Source organism: Callospermophilus lateralis, chromosome 4 (genome assembly GCF_048772815.1).
Source record: "Callospermophilus lateralis isolate mCalLat2 chromosome 4, mCalLat2.hap1, whole genome shotgun sequence".
In the NCBI taxonomy this organism is placed as follows: domain Eukaryota; kingdom Metazoa; phylum Chordata; class Mammalia; order Rodentia; family Sciuridae; genus Callospermophilus; species Callospermophilus lateralis.
In genome coordinates, this window is record NC_135308.1 from 132,323,108 (window position 1) to 132,349,438 (window position 26,331).

The 26,331-nt window shown below is 35.7% G+C and overlaps 1 protein-coding gene across 2 annotated transcripts in view; it reads left to right on the forward strand.

The window, feature by feature from the left end:
• Tmtc2 (transmembrane O-mannosyltransferase targeting cadherins 2) overlaps window positions 1–26,331 on the forward strand; it is a 375,266-nt gene that overhangs the window by 174,116 nt on the left and 174,819 nt on the right. For both annotated transcript variants that reach the window (XM_076854913.1, XM_076854914.1), the window contains exon 3: window positions 17,382–18,210. In XM_076854913.1, coding sequence (XP_076711028.1) covers window positions 17,382–18,210 — 829 coding nt within the window. The remainder of the gene's footprint in view (window positions 1–17,381; window positions 18,211–26,331) is intronic.

A 26,331-nucleotide genomic window follows, 5' to 3' on the forward strand; every position in this document is an offset into this window, starting at 1 on the left:
AGTGAATTTGGTTTACACCTAGAATAATAAAGAGAATGTTAATAGGGGATTTTTGAAGTAATAAATATATCAATATTATGACTTAGGGATTTTGAAACTTAAGTGATTTTGTCCTCCAAAGTATTTCTGTCTTCCATGCTATTTTTTTTTTTAGAAAAAGGAAAAAGAAGGTTCATTGCTTTTCTAGCAAAGGAGAAACATAGGGGACGCCTGTCCCAGAGACTGTGGTTCTCTCTTTCATGCTATTTAAGCAATGTGTTGAAAGCTTGGTTTCCAGCTGAGAATGCTATTGGGTGGTGGTGGAAATTCTAGGAGGTGAGGCCTGTGGAGGAGGTGGTTCAGTGGGGGTCTACTTCATTGGAAGAGTAGATCTTGTCCCTGATATCACCCCCTTGGCTTTTTGGTTGCCATGAGCTGAGTAGCTTTCTCCACGGTGCCCTCCACCATGACTTTGTTTTGCTACAGTCCTAAAAGCAGTGGATCCAGCAGACTGTGGACTGAAACCTCTGAAACTAAGAACCAAAAATAAACACTTAGGTTGTTATTCTTAGTTATTTCATCATAGCTGTGGAAGGCTGACTAACACAGATGGCAAATATAGGCTCAGTTGTGGACAACTTTGGACACTAGGTTGAAGACCTTGAAATTGAATTGTTCATTCTTTAGGAAACACTGTGTGGGTTCTTGATGAAGAATAGTGGTTACATATTTAGATATATGGATAAAACACCATTTTGTAAACACAAAGGAAGATGAGATTTGTAGACCTGACCATGACTGAATAGCTGTGTGTCTTTGGGCAACACATGTAAACAGACACGAATTTTGTCACTGAACCATAATCATTGAAGAGATATTTTTCAGTGTTCTAGAATTTGGAAGTACATAAATTGCTGACTTATATGTCTTTTCTAGCATTTACCAATTTGTGGTTTTTATAATCTTTCCCTATAGTTTTTTTTTCTAATTTGTTCTAAGTTATATATGACCGCAGAATGCATTTTGACATATCATTAATAAATAGTCTAACTTCTCATTCTTCTGGGTGTACATGAATTAGAACCACACCTGTCATGTAATCATATATGAACATAGGGTTATAATGACTGATTCATTCTACTATCCTTTCTACCCCGTAAGCCCCTCCCCCCGCTTCACTTCCCGCTGCCTAATCCAAAGTACCTCTGTTTTTCCCTGGCTTCCCCCATTATTGTGAATTAGCATCCACATATCGAAGAAAACATTCAGCCTCTGTTTTTTGGTATTGGAATATTTCGGTTAGCATGATATTCTCCAGCTCCATCCATTTACCAGCAAATGCCATTATTTCATTCTTCTTTAAGGCTGAGCAATATTCCATTATGTATATATACCACATTTTCTTTATCCGTTCATCTGTTGAAGCGCATCTAGGTTGGCTCCATGGTTTGGCTTTTGTGAATTGAGCTGCTATAAACATTGATATGGCTGTGTCACTGTAACATGCTGATGTTAGGTCTTTTGGGTATAAACTGAGGAGTGGTCTAGCTGGATCAAATGGTGGTTCCATTCCAAGTTTTCCGAGGAATTTCCATACTACTTTCCATAATGGTTGCACCATTTTGCAGTCCCACCAGCAACGTATGAGTTTTTTTTTCCCCACATCCTTGCCAACATTTATTGTTGCTTGTATTCTTGATAACTTCCACTCTGACTGGAGTTAGATGAAATCTAATTAGTTTGCATTTACATTTTTGGAATTATTTTTTTTCCCCAAACTGGAGATTTGAACGCAGAAAGAAGCACTGAGGCACATTTCCTGCCCTTTTTATTTTGAATTTTGAGATAGGGATTCAATAAGTTGCTTAGGGCTTCACTGAATGCTGAGGCTCACTTTTGATTTATTATCCTTGTATCTCAGCCTCCAGAGCCTCTAGGATTACAGGTATGTGCCACCATGCTCAGCAGTTGCTGGTGTTTTATTTCAGATCTTACCTTGAGGTCAGAGAGGGTAAAGGCAGCTTGAGGAGCTGATATCAGCTGAAGAATTGGAGATGGTGTGTGTGAAGCATACAGGGTGCGTCTTGGGTGATTAAAGCCGCGGAACCCTGGCCTTATCATGGGATGTGACTTTGTGTCCTTGTTCTCTACTGATTCCTGTGGATTCTGTGTAACACATTTAAACTTCCTGAATTCTACCTATCTTTTGGGAAATACAAATAAAGTTTGTAAACATCCTAAGGTGTTAGAAGGAATTACTTGAGCTGGGAACATGTAAAAACACTATAAAATATTTAATCAACGTTCATAATCAGTGTTGCTACTACTAATAAATAATTTCCCCCACATCCCAAAGTGAGATACAGTAATTGAATAGGATGTTTTCTACGCACTGCTCTCTTCGATAGATGCCAGGACCCCATCTGGGAGATATAAAATGACTTAACAGGTGTTTGAATTCATTAGGCAATTATGCACAATTCTCCCTTTCCTCATAATATCTGGTCTCACAGAAAAATATAATGGTGCTTAATTGGTACTCCATTTATCATATCAGTTGAATGACCTGCATTTGTTTAGATTGTTGAAGGAATAAGATATGTGGGTTGATTTGAGGTATGGTTCAGAATAGAATAATAATGGATTAATTAAGAAATATGATCCTTACTATAAAATTTCTGGTGTTTTTAGTTAAGGAGTTATTATGGAAACTTATTCTGGAATGGAATTTCCTGATATTACTTAAAAGGCAGTGTTAGGTTAGGGGCTAAGACTAGTGCATCTTGCAATTATTATTGTTTTCTGGTAATCAGATTTGCAGCACAGTGTTTATAGTTTGTTTTGTTTTTTTTTTTTTTTTTGTCCTTTGGCTATTTTGTTTTGTTTTAGGTACCAGGAATTGAACTCGGGGACACTCAACCTCTGAGCTACATCCCTGGCCCTATTTTGTGTTTTATTTAGAGGTCTCACTGAATTGCTTCGTACCTCACCATTGCTGAGGCTGGCTTTGAACTTGTGATTTTCCTGTCTTAGCCTCCCAAGCCACTGGGATTATAGGTGTGTGCCACCTTGCCTGGCTTGTCCTTTGGTTTTATTACTGTGTAAGTTTTATGAATTTTCTGCACTAAATTTGGTACTGGGGATTGAACTTAGGTACCCTGGACCCCTGAGCCACATTTCCAGCCCTATTTTGTATTATTTTTTTATTTTGTATATTAGTTAGAGACAGGGTCTCACTGAGTTGCTTAGTGTCTCTCTGAGTTGCTGAAGCTGGCTTTGAACTCGGGATCCTCCTGCCTCAGCCTCCCAAGCTGCTGGGATTACAGGCATACACCACCGCACCCAGCTGAATTTTCTGCACTTTTGAATGTTGTTGGTGCTCACTGTTACACTGAAGGTGCCTAAGAAGGCATCATAGAGGGGGCATGGACAGCCAATGCATTTTAACAAGAAAATGTTTTAATAAGGAGGTCTTAGCCAGAGGTCCTAGTAAGGTATCATAACTGATTCCTTCCACTTCCCTTTCCGTTTCCCTTCCCTTTCACTAATCCAGACTTACTGTCAGTCATGCACCTGGAAAAAACTTGTTGCTTGTTTCTCAGCAGGGTTCCAAGGGCATGAGCCAGTCAAAAAATGATTGACAGCTCAGTCATAGAGAGTCTGCTAAACCACAACTGTTAAAGCAGACAGAATTCCCATTAGACTTTTGGACTTAGTCCAATGATAACAATCTATTAAAACAAGTTGTCTAATCTTATGAGTTAACTTGAAAAGAGAAGTGGATGCAGGGTGAATTGCAAAATGTTTGCTCGTGTAAGTTCAATTTATTTAATTTTAAATAATTGGGGCATGGCAATGATTAGTGCTAATTGGAGCTGTGTCAGGCTGAAAGAATTATCCAAATATGTTTTGAAGACTCATGAGAGATTTGTGCAGTAAATCTTATTTAACTCTAGGGTTTTTATTGATAATGTAAAAAAAAATCAAAGACACATCTTAATGAAAAAAACACCAACTTTTAACTCAATCTGAAATAATTTGAAATCCAGTACTTTAATGATACCTACAAAGACTAGGCATGCTTAATAAAAAAGGAAGATTAATGATGAGAGTTTTAATGACTCTTGAAATAGGTATTTATTAAATACTTATTTTTTAACGAATTAGAGGTAAGATCAAATTTTGGGGTATCCCTGAAGTCTCAAATTGAGGATAAAACTGCATGATTATGTGGGTTTTACAGTTTTGAGGGCTTTTCTGTTTCATAGTCTTCCTGGGAAGTTGCCTTTGAACTCTGCACATTTCAGTTTGCACATATGATCTTTGAAAGGTTGTATATGATCAAAATTTAATTTCAAATATCACATTAGAAGAGGGAGAGAAAGAAATGGGTAGATTACAACCACACAAAGATTTTATCTGTTAAGAGTGGTAGCCATCACCAAAAGCCTCCAAAAATCACATATTGCCAAGTTGCTACTGGTAAAGAGCACATATTTTTGGAGAGGCTACCAAAATGGAATCTTAACTAAAAAAAACTTTGTAGTGATTTTATTTGTTCCCAAACATCTAACCAGTAGCCACTTGGCAACTACATTGATAATTTCTTATTTCTGGAAAACATGAAATATGCAACTGGCTTATTAAAGCAGATATAATTTGAGGGTTAGCCTTTTTGGTGATTAATTCCACAAAATGAAGGTAGTCAGTCATTTAATACATGCATATTTGATGGTGCAAACGTTTGTGCTTTTGGAAAAGCCTATTTATTGGGTGGGTGCTGTGGTGTATATGCCTATAATCCTAGCACCTTGGGAGGCTGAGACGGGAGGACCCTGAATTCAAAGTCAGTCTGCCTTAGCAACTTAGAGAGGCCCTAAGCATCTCAGTGATACCCCGTAAAACACAAAATAAAAAGGAGGTGGGGAGCTGGGGATGTAGCTCAGTGCTTAACTGCCATTGAGTTCAATCCCTGGTACCAAAACAAAACAAAATAAAAATGCTCATTTATTGGTAATAAATATTGCCATTAAGGGTTACTGTTTTATCCTTCAAAAGGAAATTTGCCTTCAGAGTAATAAGATGCATGGGCCTGAAAGATGACTCTTCTTTACATGAAAACAAATTATATTTTTGTTCTTTCCCATGCTGTGCATCCCCTGACTCAGTTTTGGTTTGTCCGTTTTTGTTTAGAATAGCTAGATGTCATGGGACAGACACTGTGATCACTTTGCTCCTTCTCACATATTTTCTTAGCACCAAAGGGTGCAAACCAAAGAGGTCAAACCAACAAAGATTTGGAAGTAGAGTTGCTTTTTTTTCTGCAACATTTTAGTAACCTTAACTCTTTTTGCTACGATGATGTACTTCAAAAGTTGGCATGACCATCCATTTATTCTGTTTTCTTTCTGGCGGGGGTCGGCGACAGGTGATGACCTCACTGCTTACTCAGTAAATCCACAAGTTCCTATTCATCTGACCTTGTGAACATTCCAGTTTGAATCTGCTCTGAATGACTAATAGCTCTGATGTCCCTGTCAGTGCTACAGTGTTGCCTGGGAATTGTTGAATAGTCAAAATCACTGCTTATTGAAAGATTATAAATGTCAGTGGATGCTTTCCCATGTGAAAATTTTCTTTCAGAAACTATTCTGACTCAGTTGCCCAATCCAGAAAACTATTGTTACTTTTCATAAACCACTGTGGCATTTCAAGAATAAAGACAAGGTTAAAGTGAGATATGGCTAGATGAAGGGTTGCATATTTGTGAGAAACAGTAAATAATCATTTGTCCATCTGACAATGAACTTACTCCATATTTATCAGAAGTCTTAAGTACATAGAGCATATTCCCATATAAAAACAAAACACCATTAAACTGATGCTCTTATGAAAGAACATCTATAAGGTGTAGGTGTGTATTAAGTTGTATTTGCATATATAAAATCTTTTTCTCTTGATGTCTTTTGTATTTTCACAGGAAAACTCCCACACTCATTAAGTTGCTATCCCATTATGATATCTTTGAGAGGAGACTGCTGTATTTTAGCCTCCCCACTGAGTGAAGTCTCATTATAATTTGTCTCTTTATGTTTCCAAAATGCTGGGCTCACATGCTCAACTCATTAATGAGACTGGAAGGCATCTCACAATGGTGAGTTTGTCGAGTTTTTCGCACTAAAGCCACACAGTTAAAAGAATGTTGCAGTTTAATCCATTGGCGCAGGAAATGAATTTGCAGTGCAGTTGCCCAGTTGAGGAGAGATTGATAGAAAAAAAGTTCCTTTTCAAAATTAAATTAATTGCAAGCTATTTTAATTTTATCACCCCCGTCCCATTAGGTATATTCTTAAAGTATGGGGAAAGGAATTTGATATAAATCCAAGTGTTTTGCTCGTCAGTCAAGGAGAAGTGTCTTCTTTACTTTGGTTTAAAACATTTTTATTTTTTTCTCCTTGTTTCTTAGGTCACAAAGGATATTTTCTTCACATTTTTTCTTCATAAAGGCTGAATTGTTTTTTGTGGCTAACCTGATTTGACCATAGCACACTGCCTGGTGGGAAGTGTTAAACCTCTTATTTTAAGCTAAACAAGATTACTCTGAAGGCTGGCATTCAGGGATTGCTTTTAGTGTAATGGGTTAGGGGCTGTAGCACACCCCTTGCAGTTCTACTAATTGAACCTTTTGGGCACTTCAGTTTCAAATAGTTAGCTCTAGAAAGGGCTTGCCATGGGTACGCACGAAATTGCTAAGTGCTTGATTCCCCCATGTTAAGTTAATGAGGAAGAATGGGTCACCATGCCAACGAAAACACCATAGCAATGGGCTGAGAAGCATCTTTCCCGTGATATTTGCTTCCCATTTAGAGGCTTCTGATATGCTACAAATGCTGCAGAGTGTCAGACAAAAACACAATAGGATTTGAAATCAACGTGTTATCTCATACAATGCACATATGCAACTGTGGTTGGTCAACCTGAATTTCACTTCATTCCATTTGGAAGGCAGTTAAAATGTTCATGTGGTGTTTGTTAATTTTTAATTGTCATTTTTCTTTGGTAATAGCTTCTAGTATTGATTGAACAAAGACTGTCTATTTAATTTCCTTTGGTTTCTAAGAGCATTTATTTTAACTTGTAACAACCACTTTTTAAGTGGACTTTATTTTTAGGACAGTTTTAGGTTTATTGAAAAATCCAGAAGACAGAGTTCCTGTATACTTCACACTTAGTTTGCCCTATTATTAACATCTTGCAACAGTATCATATATCTGTAGCAATTAGTGAGTCAGTACTGATACCTTATTAACTAAGTCCATAATTTGTTCAGAAGTCCTTTTTGTGTTCTAGGGTACTGTGTAGGAAGGTGCCTTGTATTTATTTGTCATGTCTCTTTAGGCTTTTTATCATGACAGTCTTCTCAACTTGGATTTTGAAGACTTGAAAGTTTTGAGGATTCCTAGTTAGATATTTTGTCGAAGTATTTTTATTTCAAATTTACCTGATCTTTTTTTTTTTTTTTTAAATGTTTACTGTGGGTTTATGAGTTTTGGGAGGAAGAACAAAGATGTCAAGTGACATTGTCATCACATCATAACAATAATCTATTTGCTCTTTACATGGCCTATCCTAAATACTGACCTGAATCACCTTCCAGAGATGGTGTTTTCAAATTTCCTCACTGTTAAGTCACCCCATGTCTACCCCTCCAAACTCTTTTCATCTTGCATACTCTTTGGGAAAAAGTCATTATACACAGACCCCATTTAAGTGCTGGGAATTACGCCCCTGTCTTTGAAGATAACATAATTATTTGGAATTCTTCTGCAAAGAAGGTTTGTCTCTACTTATTATTTATCTTTATGGACTCATGGAATTTTATTGCATATTTTGAGTTACCTTATAATCTAATGTTATTTTACTTATTTTTGTTGTTCAATTTGCTCCAGCTGCAACCATCCCAAACTCTTGAGGTTGATGCCTCCATCCCATCGATGCTTTGCTCTCGTAGTTGAAGGTGTGTTGAACACCTCCAAGCTTTCCTTCACTACAGCTGCCTCTAGGTTTATCCTGTGCATTTCTTGTCCCATCAGTTCATTTCACCAAGGAGCTCTGTGTCTTTTTATTGGAAAGTGATATTAGGAACAAAGGTCTAGAGGTAGGTTAAGAATCATTGAAAGAGTAGATGAAATATTTTTAAATCAAACAATTATAGGCAAAATTAATAAAAATCTCAGGTGTAATTAATAAGAACAGATGATCATCTTAGGTTTTTTACTTACATGTTTTTAATATTCTAAAAACATTTCATTGTTTTAAGTTGGTGTTAGGCATGAATAAAGATGATGAGGAATTTTAAATAGACTAATAGTTGCAATCGTAATTGAAAGAAGGAAAATATATAAATTATTGTCCTTGATGATCTTTTACTACAAATTAACCCAAACATATTTGATATTAAACTTTGATTAAATTTCATGTGTCATTAAATGAGATTCATTTAATATGCTTTGGTACCCTGAGCATTGTCTCCTTTCAAGAGAATATTGTTTAATAAGTAAATATAATACATTCTAATTTTTTTGCACACATTTTCATGAACAGATTTCAATCTGTAACTGATTTGATCTATTGAATTAAATTATGTATCTAATTGAGATGTACTCATGGTTTCTAATTGTTATTTATACTCAAAGGGAAAGATTATTGCATATTACAGAGTCAGCTTAAATGAATGAAGAATTTCTCAAATCCACAATGTTGAATTTCCTAATAAAAATTTGTATGCCCCCACTCTTTAAATTCTGTCCTCATAAAGAATAGATATGCTCATTTATTGAACTTCTTTATCTCTTTTGAAACTCCACATATTAAAATTCTGTTATCTTACCTGTTAGTGTGGGGATAAAAAAGGTTTTAATTTTGTTTAGAGGGTAATTACCAATAAGAAAATCCATTTTTCTTTTAAAGGGAAGCAGAACTGCATTGATAACTTCATCATGGCAAAACTTTGATTAGTCTTATGAATATGACCTGGTAACCATTCCTAATCATATTTGTAGCCATGCATTTCTTCATGTCTTTTGTTCAAAAAATTGTGCTTTTATATTTGGGTTTGGGGGTGAATATCCAATGAGAACTCTTTTGGGAAGAATGGGGCTTTAAAAAATTCTGTATTCATGTAAGGAAAGCTATGACTTTAATAATGAATGGTGGATAGAAAATAGATGATGCTGGGTTTTTGTTATGTCTAGATAGTCTGAGAAAAAAGTCTTATAACTTTCAGATACTGATTTTTATCTACTTTATTATTACAACTACTATCATTGCCAAGGGCTTAATTTTGAATTAAATGAGCCTTGCACTTAAGTAATTTATTCTCATTAGTTTGCCAAAACGTGTGTCTCATGATAGTTTTAATACTCCAAGGCAGAATGTTTACATTTTTCTTTCATTGAAACTAAAACATTCCTTTCAATTTCATTGATGTCCCAGAAAATCTGAGATATGAAGACAAAATTGAGACTGCCATCATCAATGGCAGTTTTCCATGAATAATGGAGAGGGGAGCAGTTGTAGATAAATTAGTTGTATTTTGAGTCATTTTTTAGTTCTTTAATCAAAAACTTCCATAGAAGATGATAATCCACAGGGCTCTTTAAAGGCCTCACCACTAATTAATATGGTGAGGTCTTATCATTAGCTCCTGCTTCATAATTCAGGGCTACGTTGGAAAGATTTTGGTGTTTTGTGATTAGTTTCACATCATTTGCTTCTTAAGCGCTGGCTCTACTATTTTACTCCCATTAGTGTGTCAAAAGAGTAGAAATAAAGTTGTCAGCTGTGAACCTTATATTCTTGGCTGATTTTTAAATGTTGGGCAGTTTCACCAAAACCCTTCTAAGCCAGGTGTGATAGCACACACCTGTCATTCTGGTGACTCAGGAGACTGAGGCATGAGGATCAAAAGTTCAAGTCTAGAAGCAGCACTTTAGTAAGGCTCGTAAGCATCTTAGCAAGATCCTCTCTCAAAAAATGAGAAATGCTGGGGATATGGCTCAGCAGAAGGGAGGGGGAGAAAAAAAGAACTCTAGAATTTTATAATTAGAAAATATTGAGTAGACTGATTTTCCTCTTTATTTTAAAAAAGGCATTTAAGAAAGACGAAGATAGTGGAACTTAAAATATTAATACTTTCACAGTGTCATTTTGTGAAAAAAATGTGAATTGAAACATGAAGAAACCCTGTTTATTCATCAATTGGTATGAAATATGTTTGAGAATTTTTTTTCTTAAGCATGCAAAAACTTTCCCAGTTCTAATTCTGCTTTTACAAAGAAGTTGTAGTCAGGAAAATGTTCCTATGGAACATGTGTGATGGCTTCAGTCTGTGCTTTTTATGAAGGGAGATATTGAGAGACAGTGTGTATATGTGGACAGGTAAAAAGGCCCGTTTCTATATGATGACAGTCGAGTATTTGGTAATGGAGCACTGAAGTTTTGTGCAGTGTCATTATTTTATGAATCTTCATGAAGGGAAGTGTAAATTTTATGTAGCAGGATTCACTTAAGTAAAAGTTTGAGGGTAAAGTTAGTTTAAGAATCCTTTCTTCAAATGTCTACAAATGTCAGGCTCTGTGGTACCCTCTGGGGTTTCAGAGATATATCCCCAGTTTTTGTAGATTAGATCTAAAAGCAAGCTTTTGCATGGTATTGAAATTTTGTAGCCCAACCTATGTGCATTGTGTGATTTAATTTTGTCAGCTTGAAGGATTGTCTAGCAAAATTTTTATAAGTATCACAAAATAATTGTAGGTGGTATTAGGATGTGGAAAATAATTTTTTCTTTACTGTCAGAAACTTGAAATAGCTAGTATAAATAACAAAGATAGAAATGTACAGGAACTCATTTATCAGATACTATCTATACCTAGAATGTAGATTTGTTCACTTATTATTTAAATATTGTTTCAAACAGTTTTTCACCACATAAATAGAAATTTAAACACATTGTATTGTCAAATCTTTTAGGTTTTTTTTTTTGGTTTTTTTTTTTGTTTTTTTTTGTGTGTGTGTTTGAGGGCTGTGCATAGATATAGCTACTCACAAATTCTAAGACAGTTTTGTCTCTTATCCATGAACCCATATCCCTATCTCAGAGATATCATCTTATGTATAGTTCTTGACTTGGGGAAAAATGCCTTGCATACACACACACACACACATACACACACACATACATACACGCATTTATGAATTTTTTTTCTTGAATGACCTCTATAATATGCATATTTTGTAGTATGATTTCATACTAATCATGATTTGGTTCATTTCTCCTAATTGCTATAGTATCTATGTGTGTGTGATATCTTCATGTTATATGTAGTTTTTTTTTTCTTTGAATTGCTATATGGATTCAAATCATATGGATAGTCTATGGCTTATTTCTAATGCCCTATTGAAATTTTTGACAGTTTCCTTTTTTTTTTTTTTTTCCTCTTCTTCTCCTTTTCTTTGTCTTGGTACTGGGGATTTAACTTGGGTACATTCTACCAATGAACTCTACCCCCAGTCTTTTAAAATTATTTTTATTTTAAGAGAGGGCCTTGATAAGATGTTGAGGCTGTTCTTGAACTTGCAGTCTTCCACTTTTGCCCCCTAAGTTGCTAAGATTGCAGGCATGCACCACCATGACCAGCTCTTTTTTTTTCCTCATAACAATTTGCATTAGATGTCTTATACTTAGACTTGAGAGATTTTACTAGAATGTATGTAGTAGATGCACATTATCAAATCATGGGTGAGAAAATTTTTTTATCTTACTGTATACTTTCCAAATTTCCCATTAAAACTGTATAATTTGTATTTTCCCAACAATTAGTGATCGTTCCTATTTCGACACAGTTTCAGTGATAATTTGTTTATATCCTAGTATCTAATTTTTTCATTTCAATCTTTTTGAAATAAATTTAATTTTTAACTTTTTAATTTTTATTTACTAATGAGATTGTGTGTCTTCATAGAAGTTTATTGTAGTCTCTGAATTTTCTGTCTTTATATATTTATTCATTTATTTACTCATACTGCAGTTTGAACTCTGGATCACTTTATAACTGAGCAATATATCCAGTCCTTTTGATCTTTTATTTTGAGACAGAGTCTCACTAACTTACCCAGGCTGACCTCTGTTTTGTGATTCTCCTACCTCTAAGTTGCTGGGATTACAGGCATGAGCCACTGTATCCAGTTCTGTTTTTATTTTTACTTCCTTCTTTCTATAGTGTTATTTTTGCTTTCATTTTTTATAATTAAGAGATTCTTTTTTTTTTTTTTTTTTTTTTTAAATGCTGGAAAGAAACCCAGTCTTCAGTGTATTGAAATAAGACATGGATATTTCAACCCTGAATTCTACTTACTCTCATGGCTTCAGGGCCTTTTTAGCCTGGCCACTCTGATACTCATTTATTACATTTAAGTATTTAATTTGTGCCAGAGCCTAGGTGAAAGCATTATTTATGTTTTATTATGTTTTATTTATTTTAAATGAGGAAAACACACCTTAAAACTGTGAAATGAAAGTCTGAATCTGACAACATTTTTAGTCTGTGCTAAGAACTGGACTTGTACAGATATGGAATTATTCTCGGCTTTGTGAACAATTGAATCCAATGGAAATTTTAATAAGCAGAAGTTATTCACTTTTTTAAAAAAACTTATAATTGATACGGATGGACCTTCACATTTAAAAATTGCTATCTAAGACTCTGTGCCTCTTCTCCTTCCTCCCAAAGTTGTTTTTTTTAGACAGTTCAGAATGTGAAACTCCAATAACAGAGTTTCTCATCTTTCTTATGACAAGTCTACATCCCATGTGTCAACGACTACCTGTTACACCCAGCAACCTTAACAGTGTGTTCAAAGAAACAATTATGGTTTGTTACTGAAAAATTGTAATTTTGCCTATTACTGTTATGGGGAATCGTGCAGAAAGCACTCCTAAGTATGAATTTCAAATCAAAAGAGAGCTTTATTTACTCGGCCAGGGACTATCACCCACCACAGAGACTTAAGCTCTGTGGGAGGACAGCAGCTTCCTGGTCTATCCAAGGAGAATAAGCACAAAAACCACAACTGAGTGACTTGCTTATCGTCATGTAATCTGGCCAATCATAGAAATTAAAACATTAAAGAGTGGGACCTGTGGGCTCTAGGCAGGATTGGAATTTTCCGGTCCGCAAGCAAGCAATAAACAGAAGCAAAAAAACCATTAGCTTTGCAGTTCAGTTGACCACAGTCCTGGGTTCAAGCAGGTGCTAGACAGTCATATCCTGAATTTGGGTGGAGGTCAGTGGGGCGAGAAACTACTTCAAAGTCATGTAGACGCAGTAGGGCATGCAAACCCAGGATGTAGCTCACCAAGACCAACACTGCATCCTGAGTAGGGAACACTTTGTGGAGTACAAAGTACAGAAAGACAATTTTTATAAGAAAACAGTTTTCATTTCAGTTTCTCAGAAACAGCTTTTGTAACCGTTTTTTATAGAAGGCAACAAAGTGGAGTCTTAGGCCTGTCTGTGACAGTTCTTGCTTTATAAATTGTCTTATCTCATTTATCAAAATCTTATCTGTAATCTTTAGTTTTTACTAATAACTTATTTTTTACTAATAACTTTTTACTTTTTACTACTAACTTATGCTCTTATTGATTGTATTTATCAGTTCATACCACAACATTACTCCTTCTCAAAAGTTGTACTTGGGTCATATTTGAGGTTGCCACACTTTGAAGTCTCACCTTTGTGTGGCTTTTGCACCTTTTTAACTTTCAAGTGTTTTTCATCAACTCGTTGGAATGTGCATACACCTTCTATGTGCTCACCTCAGGAAAGCCAGTGCTGGATCAGTTGGATACACCAACAAGCACAAAAGATGACAAGGCAAACCATGTGGTTAATTAGCTCCTGGTCGCTGCTCAATAAAAGTTTGTTAATTTAATTCATAGGTTAGAATATAATGACTAAGTTGGAAACTAAACCTTTTTAATGCCTTAAAAACAAGATGCAAGAAAAGAAAGATTGTAGGATGTGTGAATGGGATTAGAGAGATTGGGTTTTACCAGAATTCCCGTTTTTATAGGTGATAATTTTTATAAAATTTTATGAGAGGACATTAAAGAGATTTGGAAATTGCAATTTAAAGTTTAGGCTAATATTACAGGTAGTAGTACATCACAAGGCTTAGAGACTCTTCTATTGTAAACATTTTAACATCAACCTTACTCACTGGTTTAGATTCCTTTAATAGTGGCATTTATATAATCCTTATAGATCTCACCATTCAATTAGAATGAGTGGATGTGAACCTTTTAGTACCTATTCATCTTAATTATTATGTCCGTTGAAATGGAAAACTGTTTTTGAAGTGTTTTCAAATATAAAGTATTATACTAGTAAATATTAGCATTTTATTACCTATGTTCATTTTATATTATTTTTTAAAATAATGGGTAATATTTATTTTCTTACTCTTTAAACATTGTTTTTCATTTTCCATTATTAAAAATTATTTTATTGGGGCTGGGGTTGTGGCTCAGCGGTAGAGTGCTCGCCTAGCACATGCGAGGGCCTGGGTTCAATCCTCAGCACCATATATAATAAATAAAATAAAGGTATTGTGTCCAACTACAACTAAAAAATAAGTATTTAAAGAAAAATTATTGAAGTCTAATATACATTGAATACAGTACATAAGTCTCAAGTATTTAACATGATTTCATATATATGTACATATATAAATTCAAATATACATATATATACATAAAGATATATAACATTTCCTGTATCTACCTGCAATTTTTTTCATTTGTTCTTTTTAGATATACATGAAGGTAGAGTGTATTTTTACATAGTATACATACATGGAAAATAAATTCCCATTCTTTTCTATAAATTGCCATGTGGTTTTATATGATGTCGACTCTTAATAAACTTAGACTTTTATATATTTTCATTAAGAAGTTTTCATTACTCAAATCTTTGTTTTGTAGTTCACTGTATTTTCATATTATTTCATCATTATAATCACTATAATTATTTAAAACACATCTTCAATCCCAGTGTTTCATTTTGATGATTATTAAAATTTAATAAAGGATTAAAGAAGTTTTGTTAAAAATTAATAAAATAGTTTTGCCTGAGGAAAGGTTAGGTAGGTTCTGTTTTGGGAAATAAAATCAAATTGTCTCATTATTATGGCTGACTTCATCTAGAGTTTCAGGACTAGGGAAGAACTGGACCACATTGACCTTTCCCAAGTGGAGCTTTTGCCTTTCCTGATTGCCAGTGTTTTTGTAATGCTTTTTCTTTTCCTCCTTGCCTCTCCACTCACTGCCACCATAAGGTAATCACAGGGTATAATAATAGAATTGTCTTGTTCACACTTATGACATAATTGAGTTGACCAAGATAGAATTTCTAAAGTATGGTTTTGTGACATTTTATTTTTGTTTTCTGAAATTAAGAAATTCTTGGGCTTTTCTTGGGTAGAATTTCAAAAGAGCAACTGAATGGTTTGCATTAGTTCTTCTATGGTTGTAATAAAGCTATGCACCATATCATTTTGCTAAGACAGACCTAGAAGTTAAAGATTCATGGTGGGCAAACATGATCAATCCTTCTACCATTAAAAATGCAACCTAGTGTATGGATTTATGTCAAGCAAAAGTATTTGTAAAACACTAAGACAGTTAATGTTTTGAATTTAACATTATAATCAGATTATCACCCAGTCCTATTTCTTAGCAAACATGTGGAAATTATGAACAATTTTATTTCTCATTTTTATCTTTCTGAAGTTTTGTCTTCTAAATTCCTACCCCTTCACTTCTTTTGTACTCAGAATTATATCTCCTAAAGTAATTATGGAAGCAAAAATGGACATTATTACCTAAATTGGGTGGGGGGGAGTGAACCAAAAAATTCTCAATGAACCAAAAACTTTTGAAAACAATTTTTGGTAGAGAAAAACTTTCAAGATCTTAGGACAAGACCTCACTAATGACTTAACATTGGGAAAGTCTGTTTAAAAAGGTCAAGGTCATCAAGTAGAATATTGTGTTGCTCCCATTTTTAGATTTTGGACTAGAGAAGACAGAAGAGATGAAGGAAATGGGCAGAATTGGAATGAATTTTGAAGTAGAGGTTGAGAGGGCTTGATAATGAATGGTATGTGGAAGGGAGGCTCTGAAGGAGAAACTGGTTACATGGTTTTACCATTTTTCTGAGGGTAGGGATGGTCGGAGCAGGAACTTTTTATTAGTTTGGTGAAGGTGGGAAGTCAAGCATTCTGTTTTGGGCATTTTGAGTTTGAATATTGAGAGTGAATGTGCCTATAGGCAATAAATGACAACAGAAGTAAAAGGAGCTGAAGGTGAAGTCGTGAAAAACTTAGAATTCATAAAGAGGGTTACAAATGTTGGATTCCACCAATGTCAGTGACACCATGGGGCAGCCAGTGAAAGGCTGGCCTGTAAATTCTGCAGGTACATTCAAGACCATGAAATGGAAACCAGCTTAGACAAAGTGACATGCTCTGACTGCCTTAGATCTGAGCAGAATCCTGACATGCCCCCTATTTTTTGCCATGATTCTTTGTCCCCCTCCCCATAAAAAATCTACGTTACAAAATTAAAGAAGACGGCTATTATGTATCTACTATATATTATGCAGTGAAAGTACTGTGCCAGTTGTGGTCTCCTTTTGATTGGACACCAAGTCTGAGACAGTAATACATTGAACCCACTTCTCAGAGGTTAATGTATACAGGTTTTGGCTATTGGAGTTAGAAAACAACAACAACAACAAAAGGTACCCAAAGTTGCATACAGACCATGCCTATAATCTCAGTGATATGGGAGGCTCAGGCAGGAGGATCAAAAGTTTGAGGCCAACCTCTGCAATTTAGCAAAGCCCTAACAATTTAGCAAGTCCCTGTTTCAAAAAAAAAAAAAAAAAGTGGGATGTGGCTCTGTAGTTAAGCATCCCTGAGTTTAATCTCCAGTACTAAAAAATTTAATAAATAAATAAAAAGGTGGGGAGGCTGAGGATAGTTGGTAGAGTGCTTGCCTTACATGCACAAGGCCCTGGGTTTCGATCCCTGGCACCAAAAGCAAACAAATAAATGTTATATACAAAGTAGAATTCCATAGTCCAACTTTTTTTTTTAAAGATAATATGTCCCCAAGCATCTTTAAAAGAAAATGGAAATGAAGTCACATACTGGAGCCGTGATCCTATGCGTTTACTGTCTATTTAAAAATGTATTTCATCTCTTACTGTTAAGTGAAATGTCCCCATGCTGTATTGACAATGATCTTTATTTTTCTCCCTCTCTTTTGGTTTCAGAGGAAGAACTTGTCTCTCTTTCTCAGCATTAGTTTGTTAACTTTCTGGGGGACCTCCCTTTTGGGGGCCCGCTTATACTGGATGGGAAACAAACCACCAAGCTTTTCCAACTCTGACAACCCGGCTGCCGATTCCGATAGCCTGCTGGCTCGCACGCTCACCTTCTTCTATTTGCCAACCAAGAACCTCTGGTTGTTGCTATGCCCAGATACTCTCAGCTTTGACTGGTCAATGGATGCTGTGCCTCTGCTCAAAACAATTTGTGATTGGAGAAACCTACACACTGTGGCCTTCTATACTGGACTCCTCCTCCTCGCCTACTACGGATTGAAGAGCCCAAGCATAGAGAGAGAATGCAATGGGAAAGCTGTAACCAATGGCAAGCAGAATGCAAACGGACATAGCTGCCATTCAGATGTGGAGTACCGGAACTCAGAGATTAAGCCCAGCTTTGCATCCAAAGTAGAAAATGGCATTAAAAATAATGTATCAGAGAGAACTCAGCTCCCTTCTACCGAGAACATTGTTGTTCTATCTTTATCTTTGTTGATAATACCCTTTATTCCTGCGACAAACTTGTTTTTCTATGTCGGCTTTGTAATTGCAGAGCGAGTATTATATATTCCTAGTATGGGCTTCTGCCTCCTGATTACAGTGGGTGCCAGAGCCCTTTATGTCAAAGTCCAAAAGCGGTTTCTCAAGAGCTTGATTTTTTATGCTACAGCTACATTAATTGTTTTCTATGGACTCAAGACCGCAATCAGGAATGGAGACTGGCAGAATGAGGAGATGCTGTATAGGTCAGGGATAAAAGTAAACCCAGCTAAAGGTAATATTTTATTTTATGCTTTTGCCTGGGCAGGTTAAACTTTCTACTTTTTTTTTTCCTTTTTACTTGTTATCTTAAAACCCAGTATTACAAAGAGATCCTTTTTATGTAATTCCTATATCTTTCATTATTTTTTAAGAGATGTGCAGTAAACCCATTTAGAAGCATATCCAGCATTGCATACTTGAAATAGGGAAATGTTTTCCCGTGTTTCTGAAGAATTAGGATTCATGTTCTTTAGAAATATTGAGTGTCACCTCAATTTCGAAAATGCTTGGTTTCCACATTTTAAGATACTGACATTGGCTATATCTTTCATCTGGTAATAAAAGTCATCTCATGTAAGAATGTTCTAGCTCTTCTGTTTTCTAAGGATTGCCTGAGGAACTGCCAGAAGCACTGGAGGTAAGGTTCCCTTTGAATCTTGGAGTTGTGTCTCTAGATGTCAGTGTGTACACTAGCTTGTGAGGGTCACCCCTACCTTGTAGAGGTTAAGTAACAATTCTTGAGTCACTTAGGGAAACCAAAGTGACTGACTTTTCACTATATAGAGAGAAGATTGATGAGACCTTTCTTGGTAAGCTTTTGGTTTAGGAAATTATTTTAGCAAATCTCAAAATCATTAGCCAGCATAGAAATTAATTTCCTTTAAAGCAAAAATAAATAGTCAAAAGCTGTTACAGTGGATTATTCTGGCTTAGGCAATTTAAGTGGTGATGGAAACCAGATAATGATTGAATAAAAATAAGGGTATCATTTTAGTGCAGAAATATATCACAGAAAATATTGCCAAATAGTGTTGTTTTACATAGGTCAGTTTTTATTCACCCTTTACATTATGGCTGCTTGTATAGAACTTGAACTGGGGTTTTTCTCGTCATTCCAATATAATTCCATATCGGTATTCAAATTCCGAAGGTGGAAAACTGTTCCAAATGTATGAAATGGCCTGCTGATATATATTGGGGTATATCCAAAGATCTAGATACCCAGAAGCAGCTTTGGCATCCTTGTCTGATTGGCACAAACTAAGTCAAGAAGTTCAGTAAGCAAATACACATTTCTTTGAGCCAAGGAACTAATTGTTGGTACTTACAATGCTTAATAGAGTGCAGGGATTTTTAATGGAAAGTAGAAGCATTAAAGTTGAGCTAGGGCATGGCATATAATTCCTCAATTCTTTCTGAAAAATCATTGCCATGTGCCTTTTCTAGGTAGTGAATACTGTAGAGTTTATTGAATGTCTGAACCCAAGTCTTGCTCTAAAAATGTTTTGCAAGTCATTTTTGCAGAATGCTTTCCAACTGTTTTTTCTTCACTAGAAGATATAAGTATGCGGAATAAGTGTGTTGCCAATGTATTCTCCTGTGGTTTAAAACAGACACATGGCAAGGAATAAAACAAAATCCTCAGCATGTTATTTGCATCGGTGTTATTTTGAGGATTTATTAAAAATTTTTGTTAAATTTCAAGCTAAGCTAATGTCATAAAGTGTTGAGATAACAAGGACTTAAGTTAGATAGAACTGTATTCTTTCATGTGACAATCTAAGCATGTGGCAGTGCAGAGCTGATAAGATGGCGCCATGGGTTTTCAGGATCTGTGCTCCTTGTTTGTTCCCTTGCCATCTCAGTGGTGTCACCCTGCCCATGTGGTCCAAGATGTTTCATTATCCCATCAGCACTTCAGCTGTCAGGAAGAGGGGGGAGAAAGGACCAACTGTGGGTGTACCAGTTCTCATTAGGAGCATGTCACCTAAATTGCACGTACTGTATTTGCTCACACACTGTTGGCCACACTTAGCTACAGGGAAGGCTGGGAAGCCAAGAATCCAGCCAAATTTGATTACTCTGGAAGATATTCAGATACCAGGATGTAATAGCATCTCTGTCCCAGAGTAGGTGAAAGCATTTTGTAAATTTGTAGGTATTTTTCAGCATTACTTACTGTTATTGCTTTTATTTAGGATTTTGAATATGATATTTTTGTGTCATGATTAAAATGTTCAATCATTTCTTCATCTGTTTACTCCAGTGGTTATTATGCATTGCCTTGGTTTTCAAGATATTTCTAAATCTCTTTCTTTCTTATTTTTTTTTCTCAGTTGTAGATGGACACAATACCTTTATTTATTTATTTGTTTGTGGTGCTAAGGATCGAACCCAGTGCCTCACACACGCTAGGCAAGTGCTCTACCACTGAGCTACAACCGCAGCCCCTCTAAGTCTCTTTCTTAACACTTAAAAAATGCTATAGTCTCTAGGCTTTCCAAAATATTATTGTTAAATGAATGTATGACCAATAACACAAGTCCCTCAAGACATCAGAAATTGAATTCCTGAAACTAGCTGTCCACAAGTGTACCAGCCAGCTGCTTTGCTTGCCATCTTTGATATCTCACTGATGGCAACTCCATTTTCCCAGAACCTCTGGCCCCAAACCTGGGAGTCATCTATGCCTCTTCTCTTCCCTTTCCACCACCACGTCCATTCCATTAGTCATTCCTCTCTGCTCTGTCTACAAAAGTACATCAGGAACTTGACCATTTTTTACTACCTCCAGTACTACCACCGTGGCCCAAGCACCACCATCTTTCACTTGGAATATTATCAAAAGACTCTAAGCTGATCTTGTACCTTTTATTTTCCACTCTTTTAGCTTGCTTGTAATTTTTTTTTTTTAATTTTGAGGCAGATATGATGTGTAGTGTAGTAGGAGATGAGGAGCTAAGGTTTTATGTTAATGTGGCTCGAAACTGAACTGTATTTAATGTCTGCTATAATCTTAGGTGGCAGAAGTGTCACATTCCTCTAGTATCCTTTTGTTTTGTGTCCCTTTTTGCCTTTGAGCTTCCTTAAGGACTCAATTTATGTTTTGCATATCTCTAGCTGCAATCTTTTATTATACTGGAGCCTTGTGGGTATGGCATAAAGCGTGGCAGAGGTGTTCTGTTATCTCATGATTAAATGTCTGCTTCTCTGGGATGTGACCTTCACAAGTGCTTCTTGGCTTTCCCTGTGTGCCACTTCTAGTTGGGACCTGAAGGCTAAAAGTGGCTGGAGAAGAAGGTGTCCTTCTTCCATAACTCTGGGATAGGGCTTTGGTAAGGTCTTTCACTTAGAGAGTAGGTATTTGTATGTGTAATGCTTTGGGTATATTTCATAAAATGTATCCTACCCCCACCCCACCCACTGCTGCCTTGCCAGACCTGGGAAAGCATTTTTCTTATTTCTTTCTTCTTCTTTTTTTTTTTTAAACAGTGATGTCTAAAGCAACTGGTAAAAATTACCAGTTAATTGTTTCTAACAGTTTCTATCTTCAACAGTTCCTGCTCTGGGTTAGCTCACCTCTGCCATGACTCTGGATTTGCCTGCCTCTCTAAATCTCAGAGTGGCAGTGGGCCCTGTGACTGCAGAATGCTGATGGCTCCAAGAGGAGTCATTGATTTTCAGTTAGTTGAGCTGCTGCTGCTTATAAGGATAGAAGTGATGACTTCCAAGCTCTTTAATGTCTGAGTTGAACCTTTGCTTCTGTTGTTGTATCCCTTGGGGCCACACTGAGCCAGCACTCCCTGTGACCCTTTTGAAATGTGTCAGAGTATGTGTGGCATCCACTGTCTCAGTCGTTTACTGGCTTTCCATTTCTTTCAAAGTAAAAGTACACAATCAGGGATAAGACCCTGTACACCTACTAGCCTCTCTCCCATTCTCCACACCTGGCCTATCGGCTCCTTTGATGTGGCTTTTATATGCCAGGCCGACTCCTAATACAGAGCTTTTGCATGCATAGTTGCTTCTTCCTGTTATGTGGTTCCCCACATACCTTCCCTCACCTCTTTTTGCTCACATTATCAGGAAGTTCTTTACACACAATTGTCTGCACTCTTATAGAGTACAGCTACGCACTACCTCTGCTTTTTGGAGCATTACCAGTCCTCATTCCATTTCTTTATTTTTCTCATAGCACTTATCACTATTGGGCATACTGTGTTTCCTCTACTTACGTGTTTATTGTCTGAATGCCTTGTCGGCATACAGTAAATTATAAGATGCAAAAGGAAAGGTTTTCTGCATTTTAAAGAAAAAGCCATATATGTACTAATGACAGTGCCTGTTACAGAGAAGGCATTCAGCAAAGAATCTGTTGAATATAAATGTCATAGTGATTGTTCTTCTTAAGAAGTTCATAGTCTGGTTAGAAACAGAATGTACATGCATGAAATATGGCAAAAGTGTGAAATATGTTGTGGATGTACCACACACTGAGGGATGCTTCATAATAAGAGTGATAGAATTAGTAGTAGAGCTGGTTTTGGATTCCAGGATTTCTTTTCGTGACATATGCTTTCATTTTGATAAAAACAAAACTCTTTCATTCCAGGTTCCTAAATTTTTCAATTCATAACACGCTAGTAATAATTCTGGCTATAGTTACTTCCGTAGCAATTATGAGACTGGCAGCAATCTTCCTTAAGGGCAGATTTTTGTTTTTTTAGTTTATTATGTTATGTGAGCACAGCTAAAGATTAGAAACCCTTGAAAGCCAGTCTTTTCTGAAGATTTTCTGAAATTACAGACTGGAGTTAGTTTAATTTTTTCCCCCTTTGAAAGCCTTTGCAGATTTTGAAGTATTTCAGTCTATCATGAATATGATTTTAAGCCTCATGAAGCATTATCCATTAAAACTGCTGCCTTCAGTAATGGGTCCTGTAGACAGCTGCCAGTCATTAACTGATTGGATGCAAATGAGGATGGGTAAAGCCTGTCACAGTGACTGTGCTGCTAATTTATGGTTAAATCTGGATAGTGGAGAATGATAGCTGATTTAGACTATGTAAACCACAAGTCCTGTCTCATTATGTGGTTGATAATGTCAGGAAAATACTAGACATAGTTGATTACTCCAGTTTGCTGATTTCACCATGACTCTTTGCATTTTTGTGCTCAGCAAAGAGGAAATTTTCTGTAATGACTGCCTTAATGAGTAAGGCATATTGTATTTGAATGGGTTTTCCTTTTTTCTCCCTTTAAGACATTTTATAAGCCATATTGATTAATAGTTGTTTGATAAGAGCATTTATTAATCCAGATCAGTTCAATGTATGATCACTCTTCTTGCTTGGCTTCTGGCCTCAGCTAAATATCCATGTGTCCTTATCTCTGTGGAATTTGGCACCATTGATCTCTGCTGTTATATCTCTATGCAGTTTTGACTGTCTCTCATTTCACATACCGCTGTTTTTTTTTTTTAGTGGTTTGTACCTTCTCTCTCAATCAATGTATTCTTTCAATACTGTTCAGAACCTTCCTTCACTTCTCCTTCTCTATAGTGTCTATGGCATTGCCTGGTGTGTGTGTGTGTGTGTGTGTGTGTGTGTGTGTGTGTGTGCATAGTGAGTGGTAGTGGCAGGGAAGTGGTGTCACTAAACATGTCATTGTCTTAAGTTAGATTCCTCATGACCTCATGTCTGTTGGGAGAATTCTGTACCTGGGTGATCTGCCAGCATCTCAACCTCATCACCTCTCTTCTCTAAAATAAGCTTGTTATAAAATTCCTTTTTAATTAAGGTCATAATCACAGTTTAACAAAGTTATTATGATAAACAGATCAGTGAGCACATAAACATAAAATAGAATGATAGCATATATGGCAGCATATCTGGTGTGCTAAATGAACTTTAAAAATTAAGTTATAGATTCAGAATTGAATCAGTTCTCTTAGAACAGTTCGCCTTGGAGAACATCTTACTGGTTTTTTGACCCACCCCACCCCCAATCCCTCTTCTTTTTTAGTACTGAAGATGAACCCAGGGCCTGGAAAATGTTAGGCAAAGCCTGAGTTACATCTCCAGCCCTGTTTTATTTGTTCATCATGTGCTCTGACTTTCATTTTTTAGATGTTTGGAAGTAATTTTTTTTTTAAATAGTTAAGAATGCCAGGAATGGTGCACACTTGTGATTCCATCCACCCAGGTGGCAGGAGGATTGCACTGCCAAGTTTAAGGCCAGGCTCTGCAACTTAGCAAGACCTATCTCAAGGAAAAGGGGGAAAAAAAAAGGACTTGAGATGTAGCAATAGTAATGAGCCTCAGGGTTCAAGTGCCAGAATCCACAAAAAAGGGGAAGGTTAATCTAAGGAAAATTCATGAGCTAAAGTTTGTTCTTCATGCCTGTTTCTACTGTACATTTGGGGATTGTAGATATAAAAGATGTATATAACATGGTGCACATATTTGCAACTCTCAAGGTAATTACTCAAGCATGCCAAGTTTACCCCCCAATGCAAATGACAGATATTACCTGTTTACATATTTTAAAAAATTGTTTCAGCTCTGCAATGTTTAACAATTTTTCTTTCTACCTGATTACTATAAAATTGAGAGTTCTAGTTCTCTTTCAATTTCATATGGTTTCAAATTTCAAGAAATAACTGTTGAAGAAATATTATTTGTTTAGGAAATAACTCAAAATTTGGGATAAAATAGTCACAGAGGTTCAATATAGTTTCTGTGTTTCTAAGAATGAAGTGGCACATACATTTTTCTATTGTCGCAGCACTATGAACTGTGAGTAAAAAAATACCAATCCATACAAGCTCAATGCAGATAATTTTATGGTGTCTTATAATAAAGTGGTTAATATGCTGCTGATTATAAGTCATTGAGATTACCCCTAACAAAACTTCTAAGATCTTTATTGACTTTTGAAAAATGTCAATCCTAATACTAGTGTTGTCTTAGATTATACTTAAGAAAGGTTTATGCTCTGAAGAAATTAAGACGAACATAAGACTAAATTAAGTATGAAATTAAATTATCGTTTTCCATATTAGTTTTTTGTTTCTTAAAATGCTCACTCATAAAATACATCAATTAATTACACCATTCATAGAAAAAATGTGTTTTCAGACACATATTTGCATAAAGAATAGTGCTAAAACAGGTACCCATTTAATAGCCTAAGGAAAGAGTATTACCAGTGCCTCTGAAGACCTCTTTCTATACCTCTCATGACAATTTTGTTTTGATTCATTTATTTTCTTTTCCTTAGTGTGTGTTAGCTCCTCCACACAATGTTAAATAGAAGTGATGACAGCAAATAGTTTTGTTTTCCTACTCTCTTATTCTTGTCTAGAAAAAAGGGTTTTGACACTTTGCCATTAACAATGTGCATTTTATGGTTTTTTATGTATATCACTTTTATTAGTAAGAGTTTTTTATTATTTCTAGTTTAAGAATTTTTATGAACTGATGATAGGTTTTTGCCACTCGATGTATTAATTTAATGACATATTAGTAGATTTTCTGTTGTTGATGCTGTTTTGTACTCCTGGAATAAACCCAGGAATTGGTTATAATGTATTATTGCTGGTAATTCTTCTAAATTTATTTTTTGCCTTTACTTTTCAGTTATTGATAGTTCTGTCTTATAATAGCATAGTCTGATATTGACATCATGTGAGGGCTGGCAATGTAAATCAGTAGTTGAACACTTGCCCGGAACCACACACATGTGTGCACGTATGTGTGTACCCGCACACACCCACACACACAGAAGAAATGAAATGAAATCAATTGACATTAACCTTAAATAATCATTGTGAGATCACTATCTTTTTCTGTTGTTGTTGTTCCTGAAATATTTTTATAACAAATTGGAATTAGATTTTTCTTCTTTATTAGGTGGAAGTTACCTGTAAAACTAGCTACACTTGATGTTTATAAATGAACTTTTATTCTATTGATTTAATTTCCTTCCTTGTTTTAGAAATAGTCATATTTACTTTTGGGCTAATTTTAGTAACCCTTTTTCCTGGATTATGTTCAGTTTAACTAGTATTTGAAATCCTTTTGTACAAAGTTATATGTAATATTTATGTCTATTTTGAAATCTTTACTGCAGCTATAGTTCAAGACCTAGTTCTACTTTGCACTCTTTGGGCATGTAATGTTGTATTATATCAGATTTTATAATGGTGGTGTATATATAAAAATTCCAAGGAAATTTATTTTCTTTTTTCTGTTTGTGTAAATTTGTTGGACAGATAGTACACCTACCTTCTCGTTCTCTGGGCTTGTTGTTTCTAATTTAGCCACTCAAGTCTATTTCCTTCTGGGGACCA